Source organism: Moschus berezovskii, chromosome 17 (genome assembly GCF_049115385.1).
Source record: "Moschus berezovskii isolate FMDL1 chromosome 17, NW_MosBer_1.0, whole genome shotgun sequence".
Classification (NCBI taxonomy): Eukaryota; Metazoa; Chordata; class Mammalia; order Artiodactyla; family Moschidae; genus Moschus; species Moschus berezovskii.
The window spans coordinates 6,399,712-6,426,068 of NC_142476.1; the positions used below are offsets into that span (position 1 = coordinate 6,399,712).

Consider the following 26,357-nt stretch of genomic DNA (forward strand, 5'->3'; position numbering starts at 1 on the left):
TACAGTCCATGGGGTCGCAGAGAGTTGGACATGACTGAAGCGACTTAGGATGCACACACATGGCTGTTAAGACTCCCTGTTCATGAAACAGCCAGCATTGTGCGGCTCTTCTCCATAATAAGTGATAGTAATAATTCATAGCTGGTCAGTGTCATAGAGTTTATTATAGAGTTCATCTCATCTCTGACTCTGAACCTAGGTGGGGAGGAGAGTGGGAGTGGGGCCAGGCTTCCCAGCCCCCTGGACTCACCCGGGTTGGATCTCTCCCACGATCTGCATGTGGTACTTTTTGGGCATCTTGTAGCTCCCAGAGATAGCTGTTGCCACCACTACCTGCAAAACCCAGAATGGAGAACAGGGATTAGCTCCAAATTGGGGCCAGGGTAGGGGTCCCTCTCAAGTCTCCCTTCTGCCTGGGGACCCCAAATGCCACTCCCCTGACTCCTTGAGAGAACAACCTGAAGATCAGGAAGAGTGGGAGCCACACACCGGGGGATGGAGTGAATTCACTTCAGACCTTCTGTCCTACTGGCGAGGGCGCGTGGGTGGGGGAGGGATGTGTGGAGGGGCTCTGTTGGTTCCGGCTGGAGCCAGATTCCTTTTCAACAGCCTCTTGCTGGGCCCCAACACCCCAGCCCTGGGCAAGGTCCTTACCACAATCATTTCTGTTGGGATGGGGAAGCGGATCTTGTGCATGTAGCGGGCATTGAGCTCCTTTACCAGCACCAGGACCACACCGCTGATGAGAGCGAAGACGAGGGAGGCGATGTTGGTGTGAGCGAGGTTTTTGCAAATGTCCATGAAGGTCTGGGGGAGAGAGCATCACGCTCAGGGGCTCCCAGCCCTTCCTCCTGTACTACCACCACCCAGCATCTGAGTCAGTGCTCTGAGAGGCACAGCAAAGCAGAATCCAGGCCCTACTGAGGGTCCCACTTCCCACCCCTGTCTCCATGCTGGGACGGGAAGGCTGATTCCTTTCCTTTTGCTCTAGCGAGAGTTCAAGCTAATGGAGGAGGGGTGGAGATTAGACACGAGGAAGGACTTTCCTGGTAGGGAGGGGCTGAGGCGCTGGACTGGGGAGCTGGTGGAGAGTGTACATCTGCCTTTCTGCAGGAATTAACCGCAGAGATTTAACCACACTTTGGCCACCCGATACGAAGTGCTGACTCATTGAAAAAGACCCTGATGCTTGGAAAGATGGAAGGCGGGAGGAGGAAGGGGCGACAGAGGATGAGATGGTTGGATGGCATCACTGACTCAGTGGACATGAGTTTGGGCAGGCTCCGGGAGTTGGTGATGCACAGGGAGGCCTGGCGTGCTGCAGTCCATGGGGTCGCAAAGAGTCAGACATGACTGAGCAACTGAACAACAACCAGCCTTCAAGGTCATGTGTTTGGCCCTCCCTCCCCAAATGGGAACCTCCTGAAATCCACTCTGAACAATGGGTCAGATGGCCTTTGCTTGAGAACATCTCATAACGAGGTGCTCACAACTTCTTAAGACAGTGAACTCGGCTCACGTGTCTGCTCAAAACCCTCTCGCAGGGGTGCACTCATAGACTCACAAAGACGATGGACCCCGGGCCTGCGTAGGAGGGGACGGTCAGTCCGAAGATATACTTGAGCACGGAGATCAGGATCTGCAGGCCAGCGGCCGTCATGAAGCCCCGGATGAAGGACTCAGAGAGGTAGATGGCCACAAAGCCAAACTGCATGAAGCCCAGGCCCATCTGAGAGCAGAGGGGTGGTGGGGTCAGACCATGACGGCTCTCACACCTGCCTGGCCCAAACCCAGAACTGGAGTTCATGCAGCCCTGAGATAGTAGTAGCTCTAGGAAAACGAGTCCCTTGTGACCTTGTCCTGCCTTGTACTGACAGGGAAAGTTAGTCCCTCAGGGCACAGGCCTCCGACACGTGACCTCATTGGCTCAGGTTTCCTCCACTGTGGAATGAACCTGGTACTCACCAGCGTTTGCCCTCTCAGTAATTGATACCCCCGTCCGCCCAGCTGGCCAACCCAGAACCTGGAAGTCATCCCCCCTCACCCTTCATTTCTAGTATCCCAAGCCCTGTTTATTCCGTTCCTGGCAAAGCATTCTTCCAGTCTAACCTCCGTCTCCTTGCCCGCCACTCTGGTCTCGGCCCTTATCACTCTTGCGTGGTCCTCTTCATAGTCTCCCAACTGGCCCTGTGCTTTGATTCTAATCTACTTTCCATCGATCGTCTTCTCCAGAGTCTGAGTGATCCAATCTGACTGCCAAATAGTAACCAAATTTGCTGCTTAGGGGACAGACCTCAGACTTCACTGTCTGGCCCTGCCTACTTCTCTGGCCTCTTCTCTGGCTCATTCTCCCAAGGCCACCTGCCCTCCAGCCACACCAAATGCCTTGTTTTTCCATTCCCTGGTCAGTTCACACTCTGTTAGGCCCCAGTGCTTTGGGGTGCTGTTCCCTCTGACTGGACTGTCCTTCTGTGCCTCTTTCCTTTGGTTACCAGTCAATTTCTACTCATCCTTTTAGCCTGAGGTCAGACGTCACTTCCCCTCTTTGAGGAGAGGCCTTCCCTGACTTTCTCTTTGATGTTCCCAAAGCTACTAGTATACAGCTCTATTCTGCTGCTTATCTTACTGCCTACACATTTATTTGTTGATATGGCTACTTCCTCCGCTGGGCTGTGAGCTTCTGGAGAACTGGGCCTCTTTCTTACTTATCTTTTATCCCCAGAGCCTAGCCCAGCTCCTGGCATGGTGAAACAACCAAAAAACCCTTAACAGAATGAATCGGTGAATGGAAGCTCTGAGGCCCCTTCCTGCTCTGACATTCTGACCTGCTGCATTTGCCTGCATGAAACCTAGCAGAGTCCTTTGCATGTGGCGGAAATGCAATTTATCTCATGCAGGAGGTGCTGTGGCTTGGAGCAGAGGTGGCTGGAGGGGGATAAGGAATGTTACAGAAATGGAAAACCGCTGGCAGAGAGCTGGGCACTGGAAAGGGTATCAGAGAGAGGCCATGAGTCCTTTGGACAGTCATTAGCTCAGGACAGTTTTATTAAGTGTGGGTGCTGGTTTTATGCATCCGCTGAGGGCAGGTGAGATACTCTGAATTTGTAAGGTCATTTGTGGCCTCCAAGTGGGGAAGAGGGAGGATGGAGAGGCCTAAATCAGCTCTAAGGTCAAGGCTGGGCCTCTGTGGGAGGGGCGATGTGAGCTGACACCATACCAGGGGGCCCTGGCAGAGACGGAAGCTGAGCCCCTTACCTGGATGACGGCTGTCAAGCAGGCTAGCGTTGCCGACACGTGCAGCCTGTCGGCCTCCATGGCCCCCGTGTCCACATAGCTTTCATTGGTGGCGTTGTTGAAGACCCGGAATTTCGACTCTGGGGCCAGCTGCAGACAGATGTTACCCACCAGGATGCTGATAACGGCAAAGGTACCTGTGGTGCCCCACCCAGCCAGCAAAAATCAGAGGTTTGGACCACACCCATGGAAACCAGAAGGGGGCCTGGAACGCTCCCCAGCCCCCAACAGGGATGGCGCTCCAGGCCTCCAGGGTCCTCTCCGGCCTCACAGTAACCATTTGTATCTGACCATGATCTACACTCTTCCAGGTGCTTTCACCCCAACTGTTACTTTATTGGACACGAGAGGAAATAGGCTTGGAAACATAAGCAGAGCCTGCGTCAGAAACAGGCTTTGTGACCAAGCCTTTTTCCTCTGCCTCCCTTTGCACCAGAGAACTCCGAATGTCCCTGAAGTGGTCTGATGTATGATGGCTGTCGGATGGCCATTTCTCCCATCTGTTCAGCCCTTTATGGCCTTTCTTGTTCTGCCAAGTCTTCTCCACATTCCAGGGAGGGAGACTCAACGGGTCATGCTAACTGAGCTCACAGAAGCTATATGGCTTCTCCAAGGTCATAGAAGACCTGGGATCGACACTCACGGTCACGGTCCCTCCGGGGCCAAGCAGCACCAGCAGGAGGAGAATGCAGATGGGAAAGCACCCGAATCCCCTTTGCCACCCACCACCCATCCTCACGGTCCAGGTCACCTGCCTGCTAAGAGGGGAGGGGCCTTACCTGGCACCATCTGGTGGATACCCCCCAGGAAGAAGTAGGTCAGGAGCGGGAAGAAAGAGGAGTAGAGGCCGTTGACTGCAGGAAGGTTGGCCAGCAGAGCGAATGCCATGCCTGCACAGGACACAGAGAGTCAAGGCCCTGGGGCACAGCTGGGTGATGCAGGTCACAGAAGATGGAGTGGGAAGGGGAATAGGTTTGGCTTAGGGGACCCCCTGACCTTGTGGGACCTGGATGCATCCACCGCTGAGGCCTCCAAGAAGGTCGGGGACGATGTAGTCTTTGATCTTGTACTTGGGGAGCCAAGAGAGAATGGGGAGCAGCCTGAACACTGTGGTTTTGATCTTGGCTGAGGAACATCTGAAGGGAAGAGGGCAGGTTTTCAGTTAGCACTGCATTCAGAGTTGGGGATTGCTATAATATCCTGTCCTTGGTCATTCATTCATGCCAAATTCAGTGAGCACGCACACTACGTGGCAGAGACTTTTCTCTTCAGAGCCATCAGTTGCTCCAGGCACTGGTTGGAAGTCTTCTGATTGCCTGCTAACCTGGGAAGTCTGCAAGACTTGTCTTAAAGGCAAGGATTTTGTGGATGCCTAGCACTCCGAGGTGTCAAGTCCAGCTCAGACGGTCGTTCTCTGATCTGACTGAACACAGGCCTGGTCACCCTCACCTGGGCTCCTGTAGCAGTGTGTGTACCTCAGGCTGTAATGTCTTACTTTTCATCTGTCTCCCCCTACTCAGTAAAACCGGCATGGGAAGAAGTCTGGTCTCTGGTCCAGCTCTGTACACCTCATGCATCACACCGGGACGCTTAGTGAATGTCTGTTGCAAACATGAGTGAATGAATAAGGGAAAGAAGGGGCCTGAGTCAGAGCTCAGTCTGAACGGGGGCTGCTGCCGTATTTAAGGGCCTTTGTCTCCGCAGGGCGCGCCTCTGCTGACCCACCAGCCTTTGTGTGTGTGATGATTCCGGTGCTGGGGTTCTTTCCCCTGTTAATTCATCGAGAGAGGGAAGAATGAGGAAACTATTTGTTGGTCAGCTCAGGGTGGGGAGCATCGATCCCTCCCCTGTTTGCTGAACACCTTGAGGTCCTTTCATCAGAAACTCAGAAGCGGTAAAAACAAGGGCCTTCAATCTCAAGGATGACAGCTGGTGGATTGATGACCAGAAGAGGTGGGGAGCCCTTTGCTTTTCTTCTCCCAGCTGAGGGAATTCAAATACTCAGGGCCCATCTGGTGACTCACTGGCTTGCTGTGATTAGGCCTCCTTTCCTGCCCAGGACCGATTCCTGTTCTTCACTGTTGCTCAACAATAGTTTCCCTGACACTGGGTCCCCTGGATGTCACCCAGAACTGAAATCAACACAGACAATGCTTTGAACCCTTTAAATTCTGGGTAGATTTTCTGTCCCAACCAGCACTTCATGGACCAGCATCACCATCGCCTTTGGACTCCCCAGTCTACTCTGCAGTGGGTAGTGCCTCTCCCATCCCCGGGATGATGGACAGGGAGTTGGACTGGTAGTAAATAGCTTAAAGCATTTCTAAAGGCTTGTCCTAAGAGAGAACCAGGCCCCCAGGAACTCTTTCAGGTTTGTTCATGGCGGGGAAAACTGGACTCAAGAATGGAGAGCTGGCTGGGAGAGAAAAACAACCCACTCAAGGGCTTGTACATCTCCAGCCTTACTTGCAAGCCTGCCATAGTGGAGCAAAACAATCTGACTTCTCTGAAGTCTGAGAGAAGATCTGGAAACAGATGCTAAACGCCTATAGAGAGGTTCCAGAAGCCAAGTGGGAAGTGGCCGGGGGATTAGTTTTCTAGACATTCATTCATTCATTAAACAAAACTTTATCGGAGTACCTTCTGTGTGCCAGGCACTGTTCAAGGCTCTCCTGCCAGCCACATGGGAATAGTTAGCTCCCTACATCTTTTCATGGTTTCCATCATCCTCATCTTTTAGGACAACAGCAGATACCCTCATCCCTCCAATACAGAAATAACACAGACTTAAACTCCTTGGCACAAATGCTGACAAGATCTTTATATAACCAGGCAGAGACGGAGCCTCCCAGGAGAGGTAGGGCTGGGCTGGTGCTTTTAGTGAAGACTCAAGTGGGTGATCCCCCAGCCTGAACCAGTTCCACCTGCATCTCCACTTCAGCCATTGCCAGTGACCTCAATTCAGGTAACTGAATCAGCTGTTTCCCCAGGGGAGTGGGGAAGTGACTCCTGCCACAGACCACAGTGAAGCCTGAGGAAGGTCTACCAGATGTCTGCGAAGCAGGGGGTGGGAGGTAAAGTTCATAGCTTCAGGCTCCTGGAGTGCAGGTATAGGTCACCTCGCAGAGTTCCCTCCTTATGGGTATGATTTTACTACCCACCAGCACAGTTCCACGGATCTGAGAGTGGAACGAGCCCAGGGGCTGGTGAGACCACATCCTGGTAAGTATCCTTTAGGGGATCCCAGGATTTTAAGGGGCTACCTTTGAGCATTGTCTGGACCTGGGAAAGGAAGGAGCATCCAGGAGAGAAAGAGGCCAAAGTACATGGGGTGGGAGAGGCTTCAGATTTTTCTTGATGAGGAAAGGACAGGAGAAGGGACAGCAGAAGTGAGGGCTCTGAGCTGCTGGGATGACGCACCCTTCCCCAGCACCCTTGAGAACCCAGGAGGCACTCATGTGGGCTGAGAACATGGTGAGACGTCATTCAGGGGTAGGGGCGCCTGCAGCCCCTCTGGACCTGTGAGAGGTCCTTGTCCCCACTCCCCATTTCCTCGAGGGTCTCAGTAAAGATGAGGTGTAGGATCTCAGATTCAGGGTTCAGAACCTCCCCTCCCCAAGGCTTCCCAAGTCCTGTCTGAGGGACAGCGGTATAGGAGCCGTGGTACCCTGGTGCAGGGAGGGTTTGGTGGGGAGCAGAGGGGAGAGGAGTCTGGGCTTCCGGTCATGTTACCTGAAAGTGTTGCAAAGTTTCTCTCCCAGTGGGTACGTCCGGTCCTTCTTCTCAAACTCGTCATCGAAGAGGGTGAGAGAGTAAGCAGCTCTGTCTACCACGTAGCGGGGCCTGGGCTGGCTCATGTCTGGGGCATTTACAAGCTTTGGAGAAGCAGAGTAGGGAGGATGAGGGGCATCCCTTCTGAGTGCCGGCCTGGGCCATCTCTCTCTGGTCCTAGCTCTGCAGGGTTTTATGCCGTCTTCCCCGCCCCCAGCCAGCAAGGTGCCTCCCTTCCCTCTTTCAGGTCTTTCCACCAGACTCACTTCTTCCGGTGGCCTTCCTTCCCAGGCACAGGTGATGCATGCACTTGCCCTGGCTGTTTTGCTTGGCAGCCAGCACGTGGCTGGCACTCCACATCTGTGACATCACTGTCTCCCCCGCTGAACAGCAGGTAACAAGGAGGCGGGAGTGCAAGGGCAGGAGTCACGTCTGCGATTCTGCGGGTTGACCTCCTCTCCCTCCTTTCCTTGTCACCCTCCCCCCAACCCACGCTGGCCCCTGGTATCCTCACAAGCCCCTTTGCCGCCCCCCTCCCCCGACCTCAGTTTCCCAGGCAGAAAGGCTCATACCATCCTGCCAGTCATCTTGGAAGAAAGAAAGCAGGCTGTCTGGAGGCAGGGGGATGGCCAGGGTGACCTTGGGAGGACCCTTCTTAAAGGAGCCGCCTAGGACTTCACCAACAGGTTTTCCCAGGGGGACAGCGGTGTTTGGGGAAATCAAGATGGTCTGCGCTGGCTGGCTCTCCCACGGCTTCCTGTGCCTAACCGTTCCCCCACCCTGTATGCGGATGTCTCTCTCCTCCTTGCCTTTTGCGCAACCTTGCTTACGTTCCAGGAGCTGCGCAGGGCAGAGCTAAGTGCCAGGGCCCCCGAGGCCCGGAGGAGCTCCTGGGAGAGATCTTTGCTCCTCCACTGTCCAACTGCTGGTCCCCCCGCCTGTCCCCTGCCCCCTAGCACTGGGAGACTCCTGCCTGGACGACCTCAGAAAAAGGAGGAAAGAAAAGCGATGGCATAAGCTTAGAGGGGGATGATGTCTCCCAGGTGGAGCATGTGGGATGGCTGTAGCCAGTTTGGCAAAAGATTTGAGAGAGAGTTAAAAGTGAGAAACCACACGGGGAACTCAAGATGCTCCTCCGCAGGCTTCCCAGGGGAGAACCTGGGTGAGTGACAGGTTGTCAGAGGGGAGCAGGCTGGCTGATGCTTTTTGTGGAAGAGCGCCCTGGGGGAGAGAAGGGAAATGCATTAACTAAGGGCCCAGGAACTTGGGTTCTAGTGCTGGCTTTAGGGTGAAGTGGGAGGGGCAGCCTTCCTTTCTGAACCTCAGATTCCTCATCAGCAAAACTGGGGGACCACAGATACCTCACAAGGTTGTTTGAGGATCAGATGAGTAAATGGATAAGAAAGGCTGTGTGAAATGTGAGAGTGGTATACATGTAAGTTGCTATTGTGGATGAGACCGTGTCCAGGTAGATGAAGGTCAGGCTGGTGCGTCCCATTCACTGGGTCACAGGACCCTGAGTTCCACCCGGACCTGCAAGCACGGTGCCCTGCAGAACCCCCCAGATGCTACTCAGCTGGCAGGGCAGTTGTGGGTGAGCCTGCCCACAGTGCCTGGGCCCACCCAGCCCTTTGCCTGGTGCTTAGTGTGCACCCAACAAATGTTTGTTGAGTGAATCAATCAATGTTCCTTTTGGAGAACACATGGGTTGAATCGAATAAGAGTAAAGGCCTGTGAGACATTTCAGTGGGACAAGAGAGAGACTGAGTGGAACAAGGAAAACAGCACAGGCTTTGCAGCCAGGATGACCCGGGTTCAAAGAGTCGGTTTCTTCATCTGTAAATGGGGATAATAACAGTCCCAGGCATTTGCCATGAGGACTCAATGAGATCATGAGTGTGGTCTTCCAAGGGCAGCCAGTGAATGGTAACGGCAATGATTACTATGATTAAGATGGGAGGGTGCTTCCTTCCTCTTGGGAGAGACTGTTCGGAGGCTTCCAGCCCTTCACCTTCAACGAGGCAGGGTGGCCTCGCCCCCCTTCCCCGCCCCACCCTCTCGTTGGGTCTGGAAGGATCTGACCTTCCCAGTGCTTTGGCTGGTGGGCTCTGTGGGAGAAATGACTGGGGATCACGACCCTCTGGAGGGACCAAGCTCCAGCCTGGCTTCAGAGGAAGACTTATAGACTTGGGGAGTCTATGCCTGGCCACCAAATGGACCACTTATAAGGGAATAGCCGGGATTTTCAAGGGGGCTGCCCCAGGAGAGGGAGGAGGAGGCAGTGGAAGATCTTGTCTCCATGCCAAGCAGCACGCAGTGATGCCAGAGGCTCTGCGTTCTAGGGGTGTGCATGTGTCGGGGAGGGGGTGGTCAGTCTCGGATCCTACAGCACCCACTCAGCCGGCTCCCCTGCCTGGCTCCCTCATGGCCTCAGTGGCGCCTTCCGCTGCCCGGCATACTCGTCCTTACCCTTTCCCTCCTGCAGCCTCCACATTCTGCAGCCCATCAAATCCCATTGCTATTTCCTTCCGGTGTCACTCCCAGGTCTTATCTCACACCTGGACTATTGCATTAGCCTTCTGACCAATTCCCCAGCCCACACCCCCAGCTCAGAAACTCTCAGCTTCCTCGTGTCCAGGAGGGGATCTAGTCCCGACTCCTTATTTTGGCGTGTTTGTCCGTGCATCGCCTGACTTGTTTTGGTGGACTCAGTAGATCTGTAGGTTGCATCTGCCCCCTGTATCTGGGCTGTCCACTCACCCCGCCTGAGCAAGCTTCCTCAGTTTTCCCTCTGGGGCTCTGTCCATTCCTTCCACCTTACCTGAGATGCCCTGACTCATTCTGCCCTCACGCAGCCCTGCCCAGTCTTGGTTCTTCCTCCTCCCTCTCTTCCTTCTCCCTGCCCTCATCCTCCTTTTCTCTGATGCCTTTCCTGACCACCCTGGCCTGGGATCTCTTCTCCTCAACACTCCTTTCTTTGGACCCCTCCAGCCTGCACACCACTGTTGGTTTCCGGGAGGCAGGAAAGGGGGCATTGGTGCTGGAAATCCTTTCGAGAGCACAGATTAACTTGGATGACATGGGACTGTTTCCGCCCTTGTGGGCAGGCTTTATACAGATGGGGCTTAGATGTTAGGGGAGTTCCCACTGACAGAGGAGAAAAGATCCCTCCCTTCACTGGAATGTAAAATCTGTCTCTCTCCCCATACATTGCTTGTCTCCTTCTAGACGTGGGTGCTGAAGGGAAGAAGGCTCTGGGCGCTTTCCCAATCTGAGTCTGCACTGTGTATAAAAATGAGAGCCCAGCAGCCCGTCAGCCTCAGGAAGCTTTGTTCAGAAGGCGACCTGAGGACCAGGCAGGTCCAATCTCTCATTTTGTGGCAAGGAAACTGAGTCTCAGAGGTGGGACTTTGAGCCAGGCCTTTGACTCCAACTCAAGTGCTCCTGTTGCAAAGGTCCCAGACTTTCCAGAGATGACCCTGATTCTGCTCTGTGGCATCCCTGAGTGGTGTCAGACACCCCATGACCTTCCATCCCAGCCAGTGATACAGGATGTCCAGGTTCTGCTTTTCCTCCTGAGGGCTCTATGCGAGGTTCTGGTTTCTCCCTGAGCCTGGACTTTCCCAGGACAGGGACGGACAGAGCGGCGAACCTGCAGCCACACGAGTTACCCCAGCTCCTCGTGAGGAGGTGTCCTGCTCATACTTCCTAATTCCAAGACTAGGGGTTGAGCCTGGGTGGGGCTTTGGAGGGGAGGTTACTTCATCCCCAGCCAGTCCTTCAGGCCTGGAGGAGAGGGGGATGGGAGGGAGAGGCGGAAAATGGTGAGCTGGCAGCGTGGTGGGAGGCACCGCCTCTCCTAGATGGCTCCCGGGGCTCTCAGAGAGTCCAGGGTCTCCCAGGGATCCCCAGAAAGGGCTCCTACAATGCCCGGTTAGGGGCACAAAGGTGAAAGAGGGAGCAAGAAAGGGAGGGGGTGTAGGGAACACGAAGGCTTGATCTCTGGTTAAACAAACACACAGCCCTGCCAAATGATGTCAGCATGGCTGAAAACATTCAAGTGCTCTATTGCCACAGGCGTGTATCACCCAGCCTGCCTCCCATCAAGCGGTGTGGGCCCCTCCAGAGCCCCCACCCCCCACTGGAGCGGGGACAAACAGCAGGTGCCATGTGACAATATGGAGGAACAAAAGGGTGCCCGCCCCTCCCCACTGTGGAGGCAAGGCGGGCAGGTCCTCAGTCACTGGAGAGACCCAGAGGGGGGCGTGGGGCTTAAGAGCAGCAGGAGGTGAGAAGAGGGGGAGAGGGCAGGAGAGGAGGTGTCTGGGCAGCCCCCAAGGCTTGGCAGGGGACTGGGGTCACATGTGGGGCAAGGGGGGATCGGGGGCTCTGCAGAGCTAAGGAGCTGGGGGTGGGGACGGGGAGATGGACTCTGTCGGGAGGGCACAGACAGAGTAGACACCCCTCTTGGGTTCTTCCTCAGAATCTTAATCCCCCTGCTCATTCGAAAGAAAGCACACTGCAATCTCCCAGTTGTATTTCTGACAAGGTCTGTCTACAATGCCCATGAGAATACTGTGGGCAAAGATGGGCTTGGGCATTGTGCCCGAGTGAACGCATAGAAAGGCTTGGAACGGTGCCCGGCCACGGTATGTGAGCAACAAATTTGCACTGTGATTATTATTGCTCCGATTACCCTGAGGGGTCTCTTCATCATGCCTCTGTAACCTCGGGCAGGTCATTCTGCTTTTCTTGGGCTTCTTTTTCCACTCTGCTCTTACTTGTCTCCCACCAGCCCTTCCCCATGCCCTTGTTCCTCCGAAAGTTTCCAGGACTGGTGAGAGGAGGACCGAGAAGTCATTTCAGAAGGGGCAGGACACCTGGAGAGCAGGGAGCTGCAGAGCCCGTCTGTGGGGTGTCAGCGGCCTGGGGGTGATCCCGCCATTGTGGCCCAGGCTGACTTCCTCCTCAGCCCTGTGGGGGGTGTGTGTGTGACTGGGGGGTAGTCCTTTGATGTGCACACGTGCCAGGCACGGGAACAACCCCAGCTCGGCCAACCCACCTTGGTCTTCTTATCGCTGGTCCCTACTCGGGCGATCGCTGTGTCCTGGGCAGAGGAAAGGTCACTTTCAGGCTTCCCCTTTGCTCTAGCTGCTGTTTCCTCCCAGTCTCATCCGGGTGGGAGCCAGAGGGAAAGGGTGAATACTGGGGTGTGTGGGGTGGGAGTGGGGATGGGAGAGGAGGGCTGGGGTCTCAGCTGGAGACCGCGTCTCTGGGATGAAGGAGTGTGGGCGGAGAGGCCTGTGTGTTTCCAAGACCTTTTATCAACATTCCTTTTATCTCTACTGCCTCCATGTTTCTTGGGCAAATTGCCCACCCCTCTTTACCCCAGGCCAATTCCCTCACCAGTAATGCTAGGGGACAGCGTGAACTCTCCCTGTGTTGCCTTCTTGTCCTCCAGCTGTTCTGGGGCCTGGCATCCCCGCCAGGGGGAATCGCTGCCACCCACCCCATCCCACTGTTCATCTCTAAGCCCGCGAGCCCCTTCTCTGCTTTCTCTGCCTGAGACAGCTGCTGGGCTGAGGAATCAGCTCCAGCAGGAAGGCACTTCCCAGCTTTGAGACCTGACCAAGGTCATGGGTGCCTGAAACACTTCAGGTCAGGCTCCTGAAGGTCTACATGGAGACTGGGGTTAGTCTTGTGCACCTCTTGGAAGCAGCTGGGTGTCTAAGGACTCCAGTGGGGGGCCTGCTGCTCTGGTTTAAGAAATCTGGAGCTTCCTCAGTGCTGACCTGGTCACTCATTCCCTCGGGGACTTCCCTGGGATCAGATGTGCGTTGGTTGATTTAGCTCAACACACATTCACTAAATACCTGCTTCGTGACCATCCCTTGAAAGACTCTGCACACCAAGAGATAAAAATGAATCCTCCTGTGTCCCCCAGGCTTTCATACAAATGCGCCTTCAGGTGGGTCGACCAGGCTCTGGGAGACGCCCACAGAGAGCGTCCTGGCGCTGGAGGGGCTGTGTGTGCCAGTCTTGGTGCTGCCCAGGGCGGGTCTTGCCGGGTTCTGAGCACCAGGGCCGGGGGAAGCCAGGAGGTCTGTGCCAGCGGGGTGTCAGTGGGAGTAATGCCAGCGGGGGGAAGGCCTCTCTTGGTTTGCCCTACTGGGCATGCTGTGCCTTCCCAAGGGGCACGACCTTAAAGCTAGTCTTTCTCTGGTCCTCAGGCTCAGTGCAGTCAAGTGCAAGTCGGGGAGCTTGTGCTCGAATGACAGATTGGCTTGGCGGGGCCTGGGGACCCTGTGGGCTCGTTGGGAGGAGTAGGGGTCCTGCCTGAGGGTGATTTGGGCTCCCTCCGAGCTGTCGGATGAGGAGTCCAACCCTCTTGAGTGAAGCATTCACCAGGGAGTCAGGTTGCCGGGTCCTGCTGCTGCCTGCCTGCCTGATGGAGCCCTACTTACTGTCTGTAAGCCTCACTTTGCCCTCCAACCTCCTCCAACCTCTCAGGACTCAGGGGGCACAGCGGGCAGGGGGCAGGAGGACGGGAAGACAGCCGCACAGAGACTGCTGAGCCAAGCAGTAAGAACGTGTTGCTTCCGAGACTCGCAAAGAAAGGGAGAGGTGCAGCCCACAGCCTTGAAGGCCGGTGCCCCAGGGAAGGTCCACTATTTTTGTTCTTTCCTCTGCAAAGGGAAGAAGCCCGTAAGAAGGAGCCGGCTGCTTCTCCTCACCCCATCTGGGGGTCTGGCGGGTCTCTCTGCTGGAGCTTCTGTCCTGCATGCTCCCGTGGCCCCCGGCCATACAGCTGAGACCCTCACATGGAAGTGAGGGCCCCAGGGGCTTATCAGGGCTGAAGGGCTGGGTGCTGTTCTCAGAGCCTGGGGGGCCGGAGCCTGCTCCCCACCGGTGCTCAGGTTGGCAAACAGCCGCCACCATGGCCAGCTGGTCCCTGTCATCCCTCCCCTCACGGACCCCCGCCCCCGCCCTCCTCCGGGGATGACCCCAGTCCAGGGGGTGCCTGGCTGGTGCTTACCGGTGGGTGAGCAGGGCCGTCTGGGCAGGGCTGCAGGCGTGTCAGAGGAGCGGGCAGCCGAAAGGTGTGCGAGGTGTGCGAAAGGGCTCTGCTCAAATAATCCAGGGAGGCGTTTATAAATAACTTTACCTCAGGGCCGCGGGGTGAGCCCCGGCTTCCGATTGGCTCGGAGGGGAAGTGGTTTTGAACACTACACCATAGCTAAGCCTGGGGAGATAGGAAAAGGAGATAAGGGAAGAAAGGTCCCAAATGAACAGCCCTTTTTTTGTTTTGCCCAAGGAGCAGGGCTGTTTGATGGGAGCTTGGCACTTCCTAAATCCACCCCGGAGACAATAGGTCACATTCAGCGGCCCCGGCCCCGCAAGCTCCCCCGGGCCAGCCAGCCGTGGCTGAGGAGGGGTCGAAGCAGACCCCTCTCCGAGCTTGCTGTCCTGCTGCTTCTGGGGTCAAGCCACATGGCCTCTTGGACAAGGGGACGCATTGAGGCCACCCAAGGGGAGGGGGCCTGGGGCTTCTTGCTTTGAAGGTTGGAGACTTGGGGTGTTGCAGGGGGATGGTAGAGTTCTGAAAACCCTTGAGGAAGGCTGCAGGCCATTTCTGGGGAGGCCTGAGGGCCCTTGAGAGGTTTGGGGCAGTGGTGGAGACCTGGTTCCCAGGTCTGTCCCCAACCTTAAGTCACTCGTAAGTTCTGTGTCTTGACTGATGCCCTCCTAACTTCCCAGGTAGGGTGTGTGGGGTGCATGGGGGTTTGGGATGTGGTAAAGGCACTCAAGAAACTGGAATGCCAGCAGTTTTATGTAAGGTGACCTGAAGGCTTGCACGTCTCTGTCATAGGCCTCTGTCACTTCAATCAATGAATGAACGCCCATCGGTCGTGGCTCGGCTCGTGTTGCCACATGCTGCCCACCCACTCCATGCCCACTGAGCACTGTTGAGAACCTCAGACAGGGCAGAGGGGTGGGTTAGGGGACTTTCTTGACATATTTCCTGAGAGAGGGAGTCCCCAGCTGGTGCCAGAAGCCCCTTCCTTCTCATACCTGGAGCGGTACTGAGTTAGTCTGAATTGTCCTCTCATCTCTCCAGAAGACAACAGAGGCTCTGAGATGGGTTGGAATCAGTACAGGGGGTTTCAGTAAGTCCCCCTGGAAGCTAAGGAGAAAGTCCCACTGAGAAGGTGAAATGAGCTAGCTTCAGCACATAATAAGGATTCAATAAAAATTTTGGCGTTTTTTTTTTTTGCTGTGCAGCATGTGGGATCTTAGTTCCTTGACCGGGGATCAAAACCATGCCCCCTGCATTGGAAGCACAGAATCTTAACCCCTGGGCTGCCAGGGAAGTCCCACAATAAATATTTGTTGAATAAATGAATTGTCTGCAAACCCAGCCCAAGGGAGAGTTTGCAGACGCATTGCTCCTGGGGATGAGGGTAACACCCAAGGTCACTCAGAGTTGTCAGGGTGTAGCCAGGGGCCTGGACAAAGCTGGCATGAGTGTGCCCTGCCACTTGCTGAAGGCAGGGTATGTGCGTGGACACTGCCTCCAGCAGCCCTTCCCCAGGCCCCGCACAGGCCTAGCTGTCGTGTCCCGCAGCTCCCTCTGCTTCGTCATAGCGATGATGCACTGGTCACAATGGATGGAAATTATGTGTTCAGTCACTGTCTGTCTCCAAGGACTGTGAACTCCACGAGGAGGGTAAGGCAGTGCCGGTTTCATTCACTCCTGCATCCCTACCATGTAACTCAGTGCCTGCCACTTAGTAAAAGTTCAGTATAGATTTGTGCAATGGGTGAACGACTGTGTGATGAAATCTTCAAACAAAGTAGAGCCAGAGGTCCAGAACCGGCGCATCCATCTCCAGTATCGCCCAGCGGCATGGGTAGCATGACCTGGTCTAAACTTTGCACAGATGAGTTACCAGTGTTAGTTGCTCAGTTGTGTCTAACTGAGACCCCATGGGCTATAACCCACCAGGCTCCTCTGTCCATGGGATTCTCCGGGCAAGAATACTGAAGTGGGTAGCCATTCCCTTTTCCAGGGGATCTTCCTGGCCCAGAGATTGAACCCAGGTCTCCTGCACTGCGGGCAGATTCTTTACAGTCTGAGCTACCTTATCAGACTCTCCCTATAGCCAGGTGACCATGAGTACCAAGATCAAACAGCTAAGTTCCCTTGCTGGGATACCATGCCTGCAAGGGAAATCTTTCGGTTGTACTTTGGTTCTTTTAGTGCAGAGAATGTACTGTCCAATTGTCTGGAACATCTAGGACTGCCTGCAGGTACATTTCTCTCTTTTAAATGACCCATGGACATTTTGGTCTATTGATTGATCTAGTGTGAGTTTTGTTAATGTGAGTCAGTCTCTCCTGAATCTGATTGACTTTTGATAATGACACTGGGCTTTCAGACAGGTTATCTGGTTTAATTCTCATAGCAACCATGTGATGTAGTCATGTTACTGTCATTTTTAGGAGGAGTAAACTGAAGTTGACTGAAGTGAAATAACTTGCTCAAAGTCACAAAGGCCTGGATTGAAGAGGCTGAAATCCAATTGGGATATTATGGCTTCAAATTCTGTGCTTAGTCCATTTCGTCACTTTAACCTTTGACCTACGAAGCAAAGGATGACATCCACCTTTTAAGACTCCACCTTTTATACACTTTCTGCCTCCCCATCAGGTGTATCTTCCAAGATAACTCGGATAAAGATGGCTGAGACCTACAGAATGGGGCTGGCAACTTGTTGACGCTCCTCCCTAATCCTTCTCCAACCGTCTTAGCAAAATTCTGGGAAGGTTGATCTTGTATAATAGTGATGGGAAGCATAGAGCCTAGAGGGTTCTCTGAAGTCACCAAGGGAGATAGACGGAGCCCTCAGAATCTGAGGAAAGCCAGATCAGAGGCTACAGAAGCAGAGGACTGGAGGGAGAGGCAGATGGCTCAAAAGGACAACTTAGGGGTATCTTGGATAGAGTTAAATTATGGGACAGAGGGTAGGTGGAGAGAAAACAAAGGTGGGGAGAGACAGCTGGTGGAGATGACAACACAGAGAAGAGGCAGACTCAGAAACCAAGAGCAAGGGGCAAAGAGCAAGCACATCAACAGCCCAGCAGCTCACAGTCCTGATTTTTGTTAAATCATTGTCTAATTTTTATGGCGAAAACATTTCAGCGTCAACCCTGTACTTTCCTGGAGCATACAGATTCTCTGTTGGTAACAACCTCACCCCTAGAGCTGAAAACTGTATTCATCCATCCATCCATCCATTCACTTAACTTAACCATTGCCCAATGCCAGGATGCTGCGTTGGGGATACTGAGATCCACAAGGCCCACCCCCTGCCCTGGGAAGATCTCACTCTGGCGGGGAGACAGCGAGGTGAAGAGACCCTCATCACAAGCAATCACAGTGCCATGGCCATGCGGAGGAGAGGCTATGGGGATGGTGGGGGGTGGTCAGGAAAGGCTTTCCCCAGGAGGGGACACAGAAGGGCCTATCGTGGCCAGAGCCTGGGACTAAACCCCAGGTGGCCACTCCCAGGAGGAAGTGGGATGGGGACTGTCCTGGAAGCACTATTTTTAATAGGAGAGGGGTCCCAGCGTGTCTCCAAGCCTCTGACCCCCGACTCCATCCTGGGTTCTCCCTTTAAAGCCTATCCCTGAGTTTCCATTTGACCAGAGCTCCACCCTATTCTTTAGCACATCTTAGAGCGGTGCCTGTACAGACATACATATGCTCATACCAAACAGATCTGGGGGATTTACTGAGTTATGCAGATAAAGCCAAAGTAGTCACAAAGTACCCTTCTGACGATGTCACCTTGGAGCTGGTCCAGCTAAGGAGGAGCTAGTTTCCACACTACTAAACTGAGGCTAGACCTCAAGAAGGAGACGAATCCTGCCACCTCTAGCCTTATCGGCACCTGCTGGCTTCTTGTACCTGTGCCCTGTGTGGGGCCTGGGCCAAGCGTGCGGGCAGGATCGTGTTTTGGGCAGAGCAGTCCAGCAACTTAAGCAAACACCTCAAGGCTGGAGTCAGAAAAATCTTCAGCGCCTTGCCCTGCGGTGGCAGGATCTGACCTGGCCCTGCAGGTGCCGGTTTCTGAGTTCCTGGGAGCTGGCAGGGGTGCAGGGGTACCCACAGAGAAGCCAGCTCACACCTCTCTCCTCAGGGAAGCCAGAGCACAGAGCGGTGAGCATCTGAGACTGGTCAGGGGACAGCGGAGGCAGGGCACGCAGCAGGGACGCCAAGCTGGGTTCAGTCTTTTAACTTAGGGAACCGGAGCTTCAGCAGTGTGCCTGGCACTGTGGAGGTGCTGGCAACCAAGAGTGAAGACAGCCAGGCCCCGAGAAGCCAAGATCCTCAAGAGCAGGCAGAGGGGGCTTCCTAGAGCACACGGCCACAGCGCTGGCAGGCAGCACATTGGAAAGAAGCTGAGGGGGCTCTGAAGGGTGGAGAGTGAGGACAGGATCCGTCTGGAGAGAGTCGGATCCGTGTTAGCCAAGACCTCCTAGCATCTGGGACCAGAGGGTGGGGAACGTGCTTGAACCCTCGGATGAGGAGCAGAGGAAGGGGTCTCAGGGTTCTGCGTCCTCACCCTCAGTTTACAGGTGAGAGAGAGATGGGAGGGACCTGCCCAAGGTCACCCAGAGAGGCCATGTCAGAGCCCAGGCTGGGCATGACCCAGGACCCCAGCCTGGCCCTCCAGCCCGGCCTTTCTCCACAAAGGGGGTGGGAGGTAGCTTTGTGACCCTACCTCCCATCTCCACGTCACCCAGGGGCTCTCCAGAGACACCGGGTATCCAGAGTGCTGCCTGCAGAGGACTTCCCTGCCCATGCGGCCCGAACACTTTGCCGTGAGGTTTGGGACAAGCAGGTTCACAGCGTCGGGCCCGGGAGCCCAGGTGTGCTGGTCCTGCAGCTTCCAGACAGAGGAGAAGATTCTGCTCCAGGCCAGACCTTGGTGGACTGGGTGAGGGTGTTCAAGGCACTTCACACTGCCCTGGGAACCCAGCGAATCAGGCTGGAGGTGAGGAGGGGGTGAGTTCCAAGTCTAGTCACGTTGACCGCAATTCTGGCTTTGGGCCCTTAAGCCAAGCATGTATTACCCTGGTATAGGGCTGCCTCCGAGAGGGGTATAGAGGTTAGGGCATAAGAGGGCCTAGACCCCCTCCCAGTTCTAGGAGAGCTGAGGTAGCTGGAGAAACAAGGCATTGACAATCTTGGTTCCAGAGTCTCACCCTAGCTCCAGGGTCTAGCTTGGGCAGCGAGAGAATTTGATCACAAGAGGGACTTGACCTAGCAAAGAAATTGGAAATGATGCCTCCCCATCTCCTCTTTCTTATCCCACATTTTCCAGGAAAGAATGAAACTGGAAGGGACCTATCACTCACCAGCCAGTCCAGTCCTCCCAGCTCTTCCTTCCCATCATCGCCGACCACATAGGCCTCTCTCCTGTGCTCAGATGTGCTCCCTGAACCCCAACTGGCCAAAGGTGAGGTGGTCTAGATCTTCCAGTTGCTGAGTCCCCAACAGCTCTTTGAAGTCAGTGACTGCGTCACAGGTACGCGGGAGGCATCAGGATGCAGTGGGAAGAGCAAAGACTTCAGGCTGAGATTCTGGCTCTGGGTTTGCTGGTCGTGTCATCTTGGGCCACTTTGTTCATTTTTGAGGCTCAGTTTGTTCACCTGAAAAGGGGACTCATGGCGAAAAGGAAATGCTTTTGTAAGGCAAGTTCCTTTCCTTGGGGCATGACCGCCTGGCCTTTTGCCCACACCCATTACCTCTCCAGTACCGCTACCCTCAGCCCTTTGGCCCCACCCCAGCCAGTGACACCCTTTGCCACCCTGCACCTCAAAGACCCTGCTCCCTCATCTCAGGAGTCAGGAGTGTTGGGCTCCCACTCGCAGGCCTTGCCCTCCTGGCCTCCCAGGGATGCAGCCAAGTGGCAGACTGGGTTCAAGAAGGCTCTTGATGTTTTTTTGCTGTGACAAAACATCAGGGCATTGGTCACACCTGGGCCTTGGAGCCCCTGCCTGCCTTCCCCTCCTACCTCTGGGAGGTGCCAAGCGGAGAGGGCGTGAGCATGAATGTCGGTGTGCATGTACACGATGTGGGCGCTGAACCAGTTGCTTTTCTAAAAGGGAGGGGGGCTCAGGGCATGTATACACCCCTACTTTTGCCCCCCCACACCTCACAAGCTCCCCAGTTACTTTCTGCCTGTGGTCTTTGCCTCACCCTGCAGCCTGTGGGCTGGTGGGCTGGGGTGAGTCCCCTCACCCTCTGGGTCCTGCTGCCTTCCTGCCTGAGGAATATGCCAGACTCTTGAGAGCTGAACCGCACTAGGTGTGGGCAGCCCCGGCAAGAACAGAGCCTTGCAGCTGGGACTCCCCTCAGTTCAAATTGGAGAGAGGGACTGTGGAGGGGAAGGTGTCTCCCCGAGCGTTCCCCCAGGGGCTGTGTTTGGGCGAAAAGTCCAGAAAGTTTTTCCCCGAATAAGCCTTCCTTCTGTGTTTTCTCAGCCCTCCAAGGTCAGGTCACCTAGTCCAGAACCAGCCATCATAGGCTCAGGCAGAGGAGGGAGCACGCTGGGGTAGGTTTCCAGCCCCAGGGAAGAGGTTGTCCACTCTTGGTAGGCGACTGGGGCCGGCTCAAGGCTTCAGCCCAGGACACGCTCAGAGCTCCTCAGTCCGGACAAGCCCGAACACCATTCTCCCTCTGGGAGTCTGGGGGCAGGGGCATAAGATACGCATGGAATTCCCTGAGAATGTGGGAGAACGTGGTCCCAGCGTGACGGATGCTGCAGGAGGGGGCCTAGGCCAGTGTGCTGGGACCTCAGCTGGGGCCGCTTCTCTGGGTCTCCCAGCACAGCAGGCAGAGGCGGGTATGACAGAGGCTGGCCGCGAGGCTCTGAGGTTCAAGGCTCAAGAAACACATGTCCTAACTCCAGAGTGCAGGGAGCAGGCCACAGCACGGATGGCTTTGGAGGAGTCCTCAGGACAACTTGGTCGCTGGAGCTAGTTCCTGTCAGCTGTCCAGGGCTGAGCTTCGGCCTGGGCCGCTCACAGAACCGCATTGTTCCCTGGGAACCACTCGAGCGTTCAGCGCGTCTCGTCCTGCTGGTACATCCGTTGGCTGTGATCCCCACTGAGGACATCTTCAGAGGCAGGCAGGGTGCCAGGCTTGTGGGCGGGACCCAGACTGCTCCGTTGAGCAGGGAGCTGGGAGAAGGGGCGCTCACCAGCCTTCAATGTGACCCTTGGGGCTGTTTGCCAAGGGCAGTGGAAAGACTGCCTGGGAAGTTTTGATGCCACTGCTGGCCCTGCAAGGAGGCTGAGAGCAGACTGCACTGCCAGCGTGTCCTGGGACTGGCTCTGGCTCCCTGGGAAAAAGCTGTGTAATTAGGGGCAAGTCACTAAGCTTCTCTGAGCTCTCAGCTTCCTCGTCTCCAAATAAGAGTGATAATAGCACCTACTTCAGAGTGATATTGGGAAGATTAAACAAGGTAATTCATGAAACCCTTGGACTGCAAGGAGATCAAACCAGTGAGTCTTCAAGGAAATCAACCCTGAATATTCACTGGAAGGACTGATGGTGAAACTCCAATCCTTCGGCCACCTAATGTGAAGAGCCGACTCATTGAAAAAGACCCTGATGCTGGGAAAGATTGAAGGCAGGAGGAGAAGGGACGACAGAGGATGAGACGGTTGGAAGGCATCATCGACTCAATGGACATGAGTTTAAGCAAACTCAGGGAGATGGTGAAGGACAGAGAAGCCTGGCGTGCTGCAGTTCATGAGGCTGTAGAGTCAGCTCAGACACGCCTTAGCAACTGAACAACAACAATTCAGGAAAAACATTTGTCACAAGGTCTGGCAATTTCCAGAGGGCCCAGCCCTCCCACCTGGTCCTCTCTCTTCTCCCCCGTCCCTGTCCAGCTGTAGATGCTCTCCTTCCTTCTCAGCTCCCCGCGCCCTTCAGCTCAAGCCGCGTGCCCCCGTGCAGCCAGCCCGTTTGCTCCGACCGCGTTCAGATTCCTGTAGTTCTCTCGGGTGATAACCGCAGCCAGACACCCGGTCATGTGCTCTCAGGGGTTTGGCTTCAATGGTTGACAAGGGACTCCCGTCCTGGGTCATAGGATTTGGGCGTTTTGCTTCTACTGTGTCCTTCACGGACCAAAATGTCCTGAGATTATTATTAATACGAGTGCTTACCTGCGGACTGAGAGCCCATCCTGGGCCCTGCCTCAGGGCGATTATAGAAGGACCATCGTTCATTGTGGTTTCAGCCTTGCTCTGTGAGGCTCCAAGCTTTCCAGAAGGTGCTTCCTTTGCAGCCACATCCCAGCAGCTGACGAGACCCAGTTGAGGGTCACGACTGACCCCCGTTTTGCCTGCTTGTGCCCCATCCCTCTGACTGAAGACCCACTTCCCCTCCAGGGCTGAAGTTCCTGTGGGCAGGCTTGGGAGTCTCTGGGCATCCCTGGGTAGGTTTTTCTGCTCTTAGCTCATTCTTGCTCTCCATTGCCCACTGGCCGTGGAGAGAGGGCCCCTCTGGGGAGTTCTGCTCCGCTGCCTCCTGGAGCTCCCGCCCTCGAGGTCCAATGTCTCAGGGCACCCTGTGACCAGCAGCACTGCGTGCGTCCCACAGGAGCACAGTGGGCGCTTCCCTCCAGGCTGTGTGGTGGCCCAACCCCAGTGAGGCCACGGTACAGACTGTGAGCTGTCTACCACCAGTGACAGCTTTGCTGTGGGCACGTGACGGCATGCTGGAGTCCATTTCCAGCCTCCCTTACTGTGTGACTGAGTGCTCACTAAGGCAACGCAGGGCCGGAGGAGCCCCTTCCAGGTCTGGGCCTTGAGATTCTGGGTGAGTCTCCACGCTCTTTCCTCCTCCTGCCATGCTGACGACCCAGCATCAACCGTGCACAGCAACAATGGCCTGGCAAACGGGAAACAACAGATGGAAAAGCTCTGAGCTCGTGAATGACCTCATGAAGCCGAGGGCTCCAGTGGCCTCAAGACTGCTGTAGGAAAAAAGAGTGACTTTTATTCTGCAGTCCACTGTGCTGGGGTTCTCTCCACTGCATTGTAGTTTAGCCTTTAACCCACACATGGGCCCCGAGTATGATAAGAACACTGCCCCTTCAGCTTTTGCTTGTAGTTACCATGGCTTGGTTCAGGAGAAAGAACATAGACACCCATTTCCTGGGTTCTCCTCCTCTGCCCTGGAGACTTGACCACAGGAACTCTTCTCCTGTAAATAGAGGTCTGAAGGACCTCTGATTCACCGGCTTATCAGACACACCCAGTCTCTGGATCCCAATTTGGGTCAGCTGGAACTCCCAGCTCTGTGCTTCTCCAACAACAGAATCATTTTTTTCCCCTTTCCTTTTCTCTCTTTTTTTAAAAAAGATTTTATTGAATTATTGATTTATAATGTTGTGTTAATTTCTGCTGTACAGCAAAGTGATTCAGTTCTATCTCTCTATATATATATATGCACACATTTTTCATTTTCTTTTCCATTATGGTTTATCACAAGATATTGAATGTGCTATACAGTAAAAACTTTGTTGTTTATCAATTTTATATAAAGGAGCTTGTATTTGCTAATCTCAAACTCCTAATTGTTCCTTCCCCAACCCTGACTCCTTGGCAACTGGAAGTCTGTTGTCTGTCTCCAACAGCAAAATCTTCATAGTTGATGCCCCCGGTTAAGGTGAGCCTTCCTGGATGAGGGCTCTACCCTCCTGCTTAACTCACCTCTGTCTCCCGCTTAGAATGAGAAGATAGGGGAAGGGTTGGGGGTCTTAGGGTTGGGAAAGAACCCCATGGATTGGTAGTTTCTAGTCTGCTAGGGTCTCCCTGGGATTAGCAAGTAAGTGGAAAATGGAGTGGTGCTACTAACTGAGGTGAAGGGAAATGGTGCTTTGTATTTGTAGGGCACCAACAATGTATAGGGTGCTTCCCACTCGCACCATCTCATCTACTTGTTGGCTGCAGCCCTGTGGCAGGGACAGGGGCTATTCATCACTGTTTTGCATATGTGGAAACTAAGGATAAGTTACCCACGCCTGGGAAATGCCCAAGCTTGCATCAGACCTTAGGGTTCCCAACTTTCTAGCTTTGTGCTCTCATGTCTCCACCCTGCCAGGCTGAAAAAATGATATGTTTTGACTTAGGCTCAGGAAGTACCAGGCCTGCATTTCTTCTGAAAAGGGAAGGACTTCCTTGATGTGAGCGTAGGGGCAAGGGAGACACTTAAGCTGGACTTGTCTAGGGACAAACAGTTGAATGGGATGTACAGTCCCGACTGGTAAACACCTTGGAGCCCCAGGCCTTCCCTGAAGTTCCCAGACCAAATAAAGGGTTTGTTGTTTTTCTCTCACATCCTGTCCCCATCCAATTTCTACCCTTACTCCAAGACTGCAAGGCAAACTGGTCTGCAGGCCTAGGCTTGTATGGGGAAGGTGGGGTCTGGGCAGGGGGGAGAGATGTCCCAGTGGGGTAAACCACATTAGGCTGCTCCTGGAAAGTATTAACTGAGAGAGTCCTCAGCCTAGGAAGACGCGGGGGGAGGGGGTGGGGATCGCTCTTTCACCTCCAGTGGCTCAGCCACACCAGGTACTTGGGCGGAGTGCAAGATAAAGGCCAGTGGAGAAGAAAGGTTGGTTTGACCCCAGTGTTCCTGATTTTGCTGCCCCACCAATTACACAAACAGTCCTGAGCACCCAACATGAGCACACCCACATGTCTAGAACCACAGACTCCAGGTTCAGCCCCGCTGGCTTCTTTAGTAAAGCAGCACAGGATTTAAGTTAGACACAGAGGAGAACTTCCTGGGGTGAGGGTATTAGATCAGAGACTGGGCAGTGTGGAATCTTCTGAAGAAAGCTTGAGAGTCTCTATGAATGTGGAAGAAATGTTTATCTCTCTGATTGCTGGGGTGAGGGTTGGGGTGAGGGAGACACTTAAATTGGACTTGCCCAGAGAAAACCAGATGAATAAGATGTGCAGTCCCTCCTGGTGAACACCTTGAAGCCCCGGCAGAAGGAGAAGCAATAAAGGAACAAAGTAAAAGGTGCACAGGACTCTCCCCCTTGCTTATTTCTGTACTTGGGAATGGGAGATGGAAGAAATTTGGGGCTTGGAATACTGCAGTGGGGGCACTGCTTGACAGCTGGACAGAAAGTTTTCAAAGAAGAAGGACTCTTTGGTCCTTAGAACAGGGAAATGGTGAGGAGTCTGTGAGAAGGAACATTTCCCTGTACTCAAGAGGCCAGGGACAACTGGAGTCGTCATCAGATCGGCCTGGGCATGTGAATTCAGGGGGCAGAACAAGTGGGAAGGGGGTGAGGTGGGCTAGAGAAGGGTTGCTGGGCTCTCCGCTCACTCAGCCAGACTCTAGCAAGCCAAACCAAGCAAGACCTGTGAGAGGGGCGCAGAAGGTCCTAAGGAGGCAGGATGATTCCTGGATACTCTGATTACTTTTATTTCTGCATTTTATTATGAAAGATTTTAAACATACAGAAAGGTCGAAAGACTTCTCCGTTGAACACCGTATACCCACCACATAGATTCTACCATTAACATTTGCTATATGTGCTTTATCACATGTCCCATTATCCATCCCTCTATCCATCTAATTTCTGGATGCATTTCAAAGTGAGGAGCAGGCCCTGAAAAAAATGCTAATTATTAGATAAATGCAAATTGAAACTACAATCAGCTCACACCAGTCAGAACGACCACCATCAAAAAATCTACAAATAATAGATGCTGGAGATAGCGTGCAGAAAAGGGAACACTCCTACACTGTGGGTGGGAATAGAAATTGGTCTGAAGTTTCCTTAAAAACTAAAAATAGAGTTACCGTACGATACAGCAATCCCACTCCTGAGCAAATATCTGAAAAAGATAAAAATTCAAATTCAAAAAGAGACATTCACCCCAATGTTCACAGCAGCACTATTCACAACAGCCAAGACATGGAAGCAACCTGAGTGTCTGTCAACAGATGAAGAAGAAAGGAGGCGTGGTATGTGTATACACATCATATATATGATCTATATATACAGTGAAACATTACTCAGTGAAAAGAATGAAGTACTGACATTTGCAGTGACATGGATGGGCGTAGAGATTAATATACTAAGAGAAGTAAGTCACGCACAGAGACAAATACTACATGTAGAACCTTAAAAAAAAAATACAACTCTATTACAAAACAGACTCACAGAGAAAACAAATATGTGACT

At 54.0% G+C, this 26,357-nt stretch overlaps 1 protein-coding gene across 5 annotated transcripts in view; it reads right to left on the minus strand.

The window, feature by feature from the left end:
• SLC26A9 (solute carrier family 26 member 9) overlaps nucleotides 1-14,188 on the minus strand; it is a 30,720-nt gene extending 16,532 nt beyond the window's left edge. For 3 of the 5 annotated variants that reach the window (XR_016039522.1, XM_088845143.1, XM_055420010.2), the window contains exons 1-8: nucleotides 14,102-14,179; nucleotides 7,027-7,169; nucleotides 4,291-4,430; nucleotides 4,074-4,184; nucleotides 3,256-3,431; nucleotides 1,565-1,729; nucleotides 655-807; nucleotides 251-333 (exon numbers count right to left, since the gene is read on the minus strand). Coding sequence is in view for 4 of the 5 variants with exons in the window: in XM_088845143.1 (XP_088701269.1) it covers nucleotides 251-333; nucleotides 655-807; nucleotides 1,565-1,729; nucleotides 3,256-3,431; nucleotides 4,074-4,184; nucleotides 4,291-4,430; nucleotides 7,027-7,151 (953 nt within the window). In the remaining variant the exon portion in view is untranslated. Of the gene's footprint in view, nucleotides 1-250; nucleotides 334-654; nucleotides 808-1,564; nucleotides 1,730-3,255; nucleotides 3,432-4,073; nucleotides 4,185-4,290; nucleotides 4,431-7,026; nucleotides 7,170-7,331; nucleotides 7,449-12,127; nucleotides 12,173-14,101 lie in introns of all 5 variants that reach the window. The other 2 variants (XM_055420012.2, XM_055420013.2) reach the window with 2 other exon arrangements.
• Between the last annotated feature and the right edge of the window lie 12,169 nt (nucleotides 14,189-26,357).